Consider the following 10,344-nt stretch of genomic DNA (forward strand, 5'->3'; position numbering starts at 1 on the left):
ATTAACTTTCTTTATTATTGGGAGTACTGATGAGAATAATAATTTTCCATTCGTCTTATAGTTCAATTGATTAGATTAGGCTGATTATACTTTTCTTTTTTCATTCGACTGAAATTCAGCATCACATTTTCCGTTTTCCCCCTCTGGGTCTCCCCTGGACCTTGCTCTAGACTTTGGATTTTGCTGTTTCATTTCTTTTTTAATTAATCCATTGACAAAATCTCCTCCCGTCAAGACTTCTCAATAATCTTCCATTCTACTGAAATGGAAATCTATTATTTTCATCAGTATTCCTAAGAATAAAAAAAAGTTGATAAACAAAAGTTATTAAAACAAAATGAACAGAAAAAAATTTTTTTGCTTGAATTGCGTCAAACCGTCGTTTTTCGAGTGTTTCATTTTGCCCCACTCTCCCCTAAATATTAGTCGCTGAACCTTCACCCGTTCAGTTAAACTACCGTAAATTTGATTTTCGTAACGGCTTTGTTCCGTGTTTTTACGTAACAAAGTCACTTTATTGTTTCTTGTCACTTTATTTTTTCTGCACTTTTTCTCCGTGTAGGGAATGAATGCTCAGACATTCTAGAATATTCTAAAATATTCATCATCATCAATCAATATTAAGGTACATCAATCATAAAAAGTTCTCGTAAGCTTTGGCAGTGATCGAGGAGTTTTTAGAAATTTCTTGTGCTCCAGAATCTGTTAGGATAGGCTAGAAAAAATTATTAAAACTTGGAAAATTGGGGAGCTTTCGAAATGATTGCCAAAATTCTCAGATGTATTGTTACAGGTCTGCATTTATCCTCAATTTCCGAAAACTTTCCACGATTTTTGGGAACAATGAGGATGAGGATTTTTCAGACGATTCTCGAATTTTCCAGACGATTCTGTACCGATCTAGAATCATAGAATGTTCTACAACTTTCTATAAAATTCTATGATTTTCGGAATAAATGAACATTTCAAATTGTGTAGAGTATGATTTATTTGCTCTTCGTTGTAAAAAGGCAGGTTTCAAATTATGCTTTCGATCTTGAAATTCTGACATTTCGCTCTCAATTCAAGTACTGTCTTCTATTACTACTGTTGAAGCTCTTATTTTCTATGACGAAAACGACTCCAAAGAAAGTATCCAAAATCCCATGAGTACTGAAGGATTAATCAAGACATCACCATCATCTTAATTTCAACATTATTACGTTCACGCACACAGAAAAACCTATACATTAGATATGGAAATGGATTTGAGCGTGTGTGACAATCGGAGATTGCGCGTTAGCTAAATGATTGCCACGAATGATCAGTCACACTTGAGCGATACAGTATTATTTTCTTTTCTGTATAAAAATAGGAAGACGAAGAAAATTGATACAGCTTGCGAGCTAAATCACTTGAAATACGTAATCAAAGTATTCTTAATGAGCACCCGTGATTATTTTGGCACTATCCATAAAATTACCCTCGACTCTAATTCACAATTCATCGTGATAAACCGTGTCATCAAGATAAGCATTGAAAAACAACGCGATTGTTCTCAATAACTGAACTCAGGCGCATTTATCCAGTATTCGCTTGCCAGATTCTTCATACTCTTGTCGCGACAGCCACATTTGTTGGAATGTTCCTAAGGAACTGAGTATAGAACCCCCGATCCATGCACCAAACCGTCGTTCGCTTGAGCTATTGGCACTCATTATCTTCAGTCGCATACTCTGCAACAATAAAGGGGATTGAAAGACTCGTTGTGCAAACACTCCCGATATTAGACATCTGTTTTTATTACCGGTGGAGTTTTGCTGGATAGATCTCGGTTGAGACGATCACTGAAGCCTTGTAAACAAGAATTGCCACCCGTGACAACTACACTACCGTAGAGACTCTGGAAGTAGGTCGTGAAGCAAATTTTTATTGCGAGTAATAAGGAAAATGCACTGTCAGACATTTTGCAGAGTTTTAATGAGTGCATGTGAAATTTTAATGCTGTGAATTTCAATTCAATTTGAGAGAATTGATCTTGGAAATTGAGAAGATTTTATTGATTCGTATTGCCTCCATCTTTTAATGTGTTGGGGGTAGGTGGGGCAGAATTGGAGATTTGTTATTAGCTAGAAATCTCTATTTTCTGTTTATAAATGAAGATATCGAGAATTGAAGCGCATTGCAATTTTCTTTTGACAGGATTAAAAGGCTGTTGAGTCTTCAATGAACGAATAACGAGATGTAGGAAAAGATTGAGTTTTTAGAAATACATCCGTAATTTTTAGGGGTCTAGACAATAATTAGAATTCCGTTAAACTTCAGCGAGTCAATCACTGGAATTTGGGGAGAAAGTGGCTACGATTTAGGATGAGGTCATCAAAACTAGTGTCAAAAACACTTGATTTCGTGATTTACAACTCGTCAAATGTTAGAATGCTGAAGCATTCGAACATTTGACGCGCTTGCAAATCCTCGAAAAAAATTCTTTTCTTTGTAAATAACAAGATCAAATCGTTGCAATTCAACAAACGATCATTAATATTTGAATTTTCAATAGATTGAGAATTCACAACAATAGTTGCCTGAATTTTCACAATTTTCAATCATTTCCACTGTTGTACGTAAAATCCACGACCACCCTGCCAAATTTATTAGTTTCTTCGTAAAATGAATTAACGAAAAGAATTTTTAAAAAACGGCAAATGCTTGAATTCCCCCTAATAACACCACGTATGGAAATGCCATTAAAATTTCTTCAAAATCTCAGGATGCTCTATTTGAAATGCCGAGAGTAATTTTCCAATAGTGTAGAAAGCAAAAAACTCACAGGTCTTATATCCATATCGCACATTCCAACACTGGTAGTGACGAGAGGGCCAATTCCAAGAATGCTCGCTCCAACCCCTTTCACATTACTCGGATCGAAGAGAGCTTCTGGTATCATAAGCCTCACCGATCCATAATCATCATTGTACCCAGTAGGGAATTCGAAATGCTTCATTGGGAGGGCATTCGCGACGTCTTCGTCGTACGGAGAATCTGCGACTTGAAGGCAATTCATCTGGAAATCCTGCAGCAATTCTCGAACCATGTAACTGAGCCAGGTGGATGTGGGTGGAGGGCCTGGTTTTTTAGTCCATCGAGGGTTATCCCTCTCCCTAACTATATCTAAAAGTATTAATTCACTGTGAAAAAATATCTCGAAGGGAAGAGAGTCATGTACCTTTACTGCCTACCAAGCAGGCAGGCACCAGTTCGATATTTTTCTCCTCGAAAAATTGTCTGCACTGCATGGTAATGAAGTCGCCGCCTAATGGACTTTTTACGATTCCTTGAGTGATGACATATCCATCGTGAACAGGCACTGCACTTGTGTGGGTGGCACCGCTGTCAACGACCATCGCGGTTGATCGCCCATTAGCGTAAGCCGCTAGCACAGCATTTTTGCAGATATACATGGCAGGAACGTTGAACTTCTCGAACATCAGCTCGAGCAGTTTTTCGCGCTTCACTCGCGTGTTCCAAGGACACTCGGTCATTAGGATCGGGTGGTGCTCGGACAGAGCGTGGAGACGCTGTTTGTAGGTGTATTCCGCTAGGCGTTCGAACATGTCCCAGTCGTCTATCATACCGTCCTTCATCATACTGACTATCTCCATGTCTGAGAGAATTCGTCAATGGTTTTGTTATTTACTCGGGGGAGTTATTTCTAATTTTGAAACATGATGGAGGCATGTTTCATTATATTTCCGGAGATTTTCGCGTGGTATTATGACTTTGTGATTTCGCCTCATCTAATCTTTCTCTCAAATACATGAATACGAATAATTAAAGAAACTTTACTGAATCAAGTGAATGGGTTTGAGGTAATAAATGGATAATAGCTCGTAATAAAGCTGTGATTCAAACTTGAATTTGATTTTTATTCTTTACATTCGCATTAAATAGCTCATTGAAATGTGAAGAAATGTTTCCTTAATCCAAATAAAGACCTAATCAGCCAGAAATGAAATCGCTGTTTGCAATAATATTTTATTTGGATCAACTCAATTGTTTATTGGATACGTTTTCATTGAAGTCAATATATGACATGAAAAAAAAATTCGAATACAGAGTTCTATTTGCTTCAAAAGCGTCATTTTTCTAAATGTAAAAACAGTTTTCTCACTTGATGATTGCAATACTATGGGAGGTGAGAGCCAAACACAATATTTATTTGACATTTACAAACTAATTAAAAAGCTGACGATGTTAATGTCTCGAAGATGTTGATAATATTTCGTCATTCCCATTCTCTTTTTTGTGCGAGAAAAATCCCTTCCCATTTCAATTAAAAATTATTTTAAAAAAACTCTGAAAATAATCCGCCCTTAAACAATTGAAATCGTCTATCCAAAATTTACCTTTCCGTCGCACTTGTATCGCAGTAACATCGATATTGTATCGTTTTCTGGGAGTGTGTACCCCGTTAGTAGATTCGGCCGGGTCCTCCCACACCCCCAGACTAGTGGGAATTTCGGCTTTTGGGCTGTCCTCACCTCCATAACCGACCCGCAGACTCTGATGCCCAATGTCAAATATAATGGCGCCAACCTCATCTACCCAACACGTGGATTAACCACAGATATACATTTGTTGATGATTATTTGTGTACAAAATATTGTAGATGTCTTACCACCACCGTAGACACCACCGCTCATAGTGTATCTGACCGACGCCGAATGAGCATTGAAATTTTCGCATGCGCATTCATCCCCTTTTTCGCGAACGGACTTGCGTGGTGAGAATAGGGTGGTGGCCCAATATTACCTCATCCAGCTCGTCAAGAGTAGCTGGAGTTTCTATTCAACTCTCAAATGTGATTTATGCTAATCAATGGGGCGGGAGGGGAGAGTAATTTTCATGAAATTCGTGTGGCCATTGTTCAATCAATATTGTATATTTTACAAAGTAAATATAGAATGTAAATAATCTACAGTTCACCTAAAACACAAAAGTGTTAATTTTTTTTGTCCTCCGTGGTAAATAATTCATATATAATAATAAAGTATATATAATATATATAATATATCAACAGGAAAAACCATCGGTTTGCGTACTTTTGTTCCGAGACATGGAAAAATTTGTTTTACGATTAAAAAGTTAGTGTTGCACGTGTGTCGAGCAGAACAACATTGCTCAGTTTTTTTTTTCATTTAACTTACAGATAAATTTTTTTATCTTTTACATTCTAACACCTTCTTTAAATTTTCTCATTCGATTCATTCATTCGTTAATTTTAACGGCGCTTGAGTTTAACAGTAGTTACATCGACACATCGGTATGTTTGGGACACATTGTCATTTTCCATTTATTTTTATTATTACGATGATTTTCATTTCCAAGGAGGGATGGATAGAGAGGGGTTATCTGCGTTCTTCGCGTCTTCGTCTCTTTCTCTTTAGTCGTTTGTGTTTTAAAGTTAATATATCACGGGCTTTGTTTATTTTTCTTTGGTGGGACGTGGCGGAGGGGGGGGGCTTGGGGGAATTTTGCACAGTTATTTACACCGCTATAACAAAGTCACGTAAATGCCGTTGACCGTGATTGCCTCGGTCAATGTCACACTCAGCTTCGCTTAACTCAAGCGCGTCGGAGAAGCCCGAGGGTGGATCCAACTTGGGGACGAACAGGTTTCCTGATCCTGCATCCCCCTGCTCTCTACTGATAGTGCCCGACTGGTGCTTGGAATTGCCAGGCCTGGGGATTGTCCCGAAACTTGTACGGGTCTCCTCGCTGGTATAACGCGCCAACTGTAGCATCCTGTGTTTAATCCTGGATTAATCAGCATTTAGGTGTGTCAAAACGACTTGATATCACAATGGAATTTCATGTTCCAGGAGTTTCGATTCTAGTTGCACGAAGTGGGGATAATAGTAGATTTCATTCGCATTATACCCGCTTTTATGTCCGCAAAGTATTTTCTGACGAATGAGAGTTTACACACTGTTAGAAATAAATGAAATTTCGTGGACAGTCGACTATTAATTTTCAGGACAGCAACATTGAATTGGATTTAGGCGAAAAAAATCATGAAATTTCAGATTTTACTGAAAAATCAGTAAAATTCGAGACGAGAATTCCTTAACTTGAATTTCCAATCTAATATGAGGATTCAGCGCCAAATTTCATTGAATTTTCAGTGAAATCTGAAATTTCATGATTTTTGCCCCCCTAAATCGCATTCACTGTCACTGCCCTAAAAATTGAAGAATATATTTACTGCATTTTTCTGGTTTTCTATTCATTTTCAGGGAAAAATGGAACTGAAATCTACAGTTCTCTTTGATTTTTCCACGAAATTGTGAATTTTCAATGACGAAATTCCTTGAAATTTCAGTGGTAATTACATTCGATAAAAATTTCCAAAAAGTGTACCGGAAATTTCAGATAAAAATTTTTAACAGTGCAATTGAGTCGAAAGTGAGGATTATAATCACATCCGTCAGGAAATACTTTGTGGATCGTGAGATGTAAACTATCTTAAGTATCGGCTGAGCGAATCGAGGTTAAAATCGGGGTTTGTGGCGCCTCGAAACATAAAATATTGTACTCAGTTCATTATAATTCTCGCCTTTCGCTAGGATTATAAAATCAGATTCGTAAAAAAATACTTTTATCAGTATTTTTGTCATGATGTCCGAGGCGCGCCCATGAATCCCTGCTATACGGATAAAATTGCAAAATAGTAAATTTCGTTATTAGGCCAAAAAAAAAGTTCTGGGGAATATGAGTTTGCAGCCCGAGCCGAAGGCGAGGGCGATGAGCTAAACTTATTTTTTGTCATAACAAAAAAACGCGGCGCTTAGTTTTTTAATAATAAAAAAAGCTATTTTCTGCAGCCAAATATGTCATCTCGTGAGGACAAACGGCTTGGGACAAGAATTCCGCATAATAAGACATGCCATGTCCGAATTCCGTGAGGCGTTTATGACTTGAACATGAATACTTCACGTTGAAATGAGAGTTTCTTGGCATGATGTGAGAGTTCCTCTCGTGTCAGATAATGAAGCGAAAATGACCTGAATTGGGGACTCGTATCGAATGAATACAGAAATCATGTAAAGGAAAATATTCATGCATTCCCGAAATATGGCCATCGCCCGCTCGCAATCGCAATGAGTTTCAAGGAAAGAAATGACCCCGTCCTCTTATTTCAAACTTCTCTTATCGTTTCGAGAATATTAACTTCATTTGAAAAAGAATAACTATTTATCCTCCAGTATTGCTATCCACTACTCCGATATGATTTCTGAATCCGATCGTGCATTGATCGAATCTTTATCTACTTTCTCAGGCCACGAAAATATCATTGCGACATTCGCCCGTTCCATCCGCAAATGTTAGTATTTTCTTCCAACCGTGTAATGCACATGCACCTACTTGGGTCTTCCCCTTCCAGGAAACGATTTTCTCTCAAATATCGGTGAGGGTTCCGTAGACGTGCTAGATTCTGGTCCATGGTACAGGAAGTCTGCAACACACGAGTAAAAAATCATTCATCCCCGTCGCCTCCGAAATTCTCAACATTACGTGTCATGCAGATTTCAATAAAATACAAAAAAAAATGAACCAAGTATTAACAAAAAAAAGAGAGAATGTGAGAAAAAAGGAGAGTGGCGCACTGTGGACACGCGCGTCGGCTGTAAATGCCGAGTGATGCGAATCGACGAGGTGATTGGAAGACTCAGTTCGGCTGCTGGTCCCGACTTCCGTGTCGCTGTCCGAGCCCAGGGTGTCGTATTCCTCCGACTCGGACTTGCCGTGATTGGTCTTGTGAGTTTTATGCAATGGCGCTGAGGACGAACGGCCTCCGCGCACCTTAGTGTACCGGTTGCAATCCGACTGCAATCAGACGGAATTTGTTTTTCTTTTCAGCATATTTCTTTTTTTTGAACTAATTTAACGGAGCAAGCCACATAACCGTGGAATTAATTCGTCCTCTCTCTGTTATAATTAATGTGTTATCTTTGTGATAATAGATAATTTTATTGTTGAACGATTGATGTTTTATGCTGCGAAACGAATTAAAGGGACCAGCAGTCGTGTGAGATAATGAACTAGCCACTTGGATCTGTGTTGTTCTTAAACACATGACACAAGACGTTTTCTATCGATAGTAAATGTGACAGCTATACGAGATGACGATGAAATGATTGTGAATACGCTAATGATATTGTTTTGGGGCTCTAGGTGAAGTACACGTGCATGCGAGTTTAAAAAGTGCCAGTAGTGCATAGTCTAGGTGATTTTCTGTACCATGTGATAGACAGAGAGGAATTTATTTTACGTTTTTTTAACAGTTGCTATTATTCATCAACCATTGGATGGATTTTTTTACCTCGCGTAATTGCAGTGTGTCGGCAGTGGACAGTCTTGGATCGTGATATACGAAGGTTTGGAGGGGGGCGGCTGATTCACAACGGCTGTCACCTCCAGGGGGAACACTCTCTTTCAACTGGAATGTTGCGTATGGGTAGATATCCTCGGAGAATTCTGTAAGCGGTCAATAATTGGGTTTCCGGTGAATATGAAAATCTACTGAAACTGCTGCATCGAGAGAAAAAATGACTTGATGTTACAAAACTAATTTCTTCGGGCAAATACGTAAGCTCTTGAGGACGAATGGATTCGAACGAAAATTCGTGGAACGTGAAAGGACATGTACGAATTTCGTAAAGTGTTGGTCATGGCTTGAACATGAACACACTGTTAAAACAAATTGAAATTTCGTTGATAGTTGACTAGTAACTGTCAGGGGAGTGACATGGAGGTCGATTTGGAGGAAAAGAAAATCACGGAATTGAAAATTTCGCTGACTATTCAATAAAATAGCAAATTTGTAAGCGGTAGGAAAGGAGAATTCCGTAACTCACACGAAATTTCAACCAAAACATGAATATTCAGTACCAAGTTACGCAAAATGTTGAATTAATTGAAAATTCATGAATATTTTCTCCTGAATTTTCATGAGATCTGTTGATTTTTGATGGAATAATTCATCTGAAATTTACCATTTCCACTGATTTTCATAATATTTTGAATTTTCAATGATGAAATTCCTTGAAATTTCACACGAAAATTTTAAACATTCACTTCACGATGAAGTGAGAATTGCTTAGCTCAGGAAATCTTTTGTTCGTGTGAGGAGATGAGAAAATGACTCAAAATACTGAAAGCTTCGACCCAGTGAATGAACACCGAAGTACTGCAGAGGAAAATCTCCAGATACTTCTGAAATATGACCGTCTCTTGCTCTCAATCGCAATGACTTTGAAGGAAAGGAATGAGCCAATCTTCTTACTTCAAACTTTTATCATCTTTTCGAGAATATCACTTTCTTTCGAGGAGAGGAAATGGATTTTTCATTCAGTATCCTACAACTTTCCGCCGAGGACCACCAATTTCACGCTATTTTCTCAGCTCCAGAAATGATCTCTGTGATAATCCGCAGTTTTTTCTCTCAGTTTGGAAATCAATTCAACGGGAAAATCGACACTCACCGGGAATTCTCTCGAGCGTCGCCATTTCGTGGATGGGTGATCTCAGGGGTTTTCTCACAGTAGCGTAGTACTGCTCTCGTTGCTCCATATTCTGTTTATTGTCCAATGCGGCAGCATTTTGAGCATCGTGAAGACTACCAATATCGCCTAATAATGGACGTTTACGGAAGCAGTAAAATACTGCACCGGCTGCCGCAATTATGGCAAATGAGCAAAGTATCAGTGGAACGATAAGTTTGAGGTCAGCCAATACGGAATCGTTCTGGGGTATATACTGATCTATCTCGATGCCGCTGGGTAGGGTTGTTGTAATGTGGGGCTGGAGTGTTGTTATCTTGTACTCAGCCACTGATGAGCCGGCGTTATTATGAGCTCTAACACGTACATCATAGGTCGTTCCCGGTTGGAGATCACTTACGGTGTACGACTTCTGAACCTGCAATAGCATATTTTATGAAAAGAATTCAAGGGGAAACGCCAGTGTTCCAACTTTCTATTTTTTCCTTCTCATTTTTGTTTCTTATTCCAATAATTTAAAGAGAAAAACTTCCAAAATTTGCCCTCAGCGTTTTTCGTGGAAAACCACATTGACAGAATGTAATCACGTATGAAAAAATCGTATAGAAAGTTTCTATACGATTTGCGTATAGAATTTCTATAGGTTTTTCGTATATGATATTCGGATATTTCTATACAAAAATTCCCTATACGGATTATTTCTATACGAATTCGTGTAGAAATTCGTATAGAAATGAACCGTATAGGAAATTTTCGTATAGAAATATCCGAATATCATATACGAAAAACCTATAGAAATGCT

General features: G+C 38.3%; 2 protein-coding genes across 5 annotated transcripts in view; both read right to left on the bottom strand.

The window, feature by feature from the left end:
* Positions 1-1,001: 1,001 nt before the first annotated feature.
* LOC107048140 (actin-like protein 6B) lies at positions 1,002-4,688 on the bottom strand. The gene is made up of 6 exons (XM_015271169.1): positions 4,658-4,688; positions 4,386-4,580; positions 3,206-3,643; positions 2,810-3,150; positions 1,787-1,882; positions 1,002-1,715 (listed from the first exon to the last, which is right to left on the bottom strand). The coding sequence occupies exons 1-6, from the start codon at positions 4,680-4,682 to the stop codon at positions 1,551-1,553; spliced, it is 1,260 nt and encodes a 419-aa protein (XP_015126655.1). The 5' UTR covers positions 4,683-4,688; the 3' UTR covers positions 1,002-1,550.
* A 272-nt stretch (positions 4,689-4,960) lies between these two features.
* LOC107048104 (Down syndrome cell adhesion molecule-like protein Dscam2) overlaps positions 4,961-10,344 on the bottom strand; it is an 82,492-nt gene continuing 77,108 nt past the window's right edge. The window contains exons 19-23 of one of the 4 annotated variants that reach the window (XM_015271098.1): positions 9,525-9,960; positions 8,363-8,517; positions 7,647-7,866; positions 7,405-7,495; positions 4,961-5,784 (exon numbers count right to left, since the gene is read on the bottom strand). In XM_015271098.1, the coding sequence (XP_015126584.1) occupies positions 5,526-5,784; positions 7,405-7,495; positions 7,647-7,866; positions 8,363-8,517; positions 9,525-9,960 (1,161 nt within the window). In that variant the 3' untranslated portion in view covers positions 4,961-5,525. Of the gene's footprint in view, positions 5,797-7,404; positions 7,496-7,646; positions 7,867-8,362; positions 8,518-9,524; positions 9,961-10,344 lie in introns of all 4 variants that reach the window. The other 3 variants (XM_015271088.1, XM_015271117.1, XM_015271107.1) reach the window with 3 other exon arrangements.

Source organism: Diachasma alloeum, unplaced genomic scaffold, assembly GCF_001412515.2.
Source record: "Diachasma alloeum isolate Michigan unplaced genomic scaffold, Dall2.0 Dall_scaffold_00176, whole genome shotgun sequence".
Taxonomy (NCBI): domain Eukaryota; kingdom Metazoa; phylum Arthropoda; class Insecta; order Hymenoptera; family Braconidae; genus Diachasma; species Diachasma alloeum.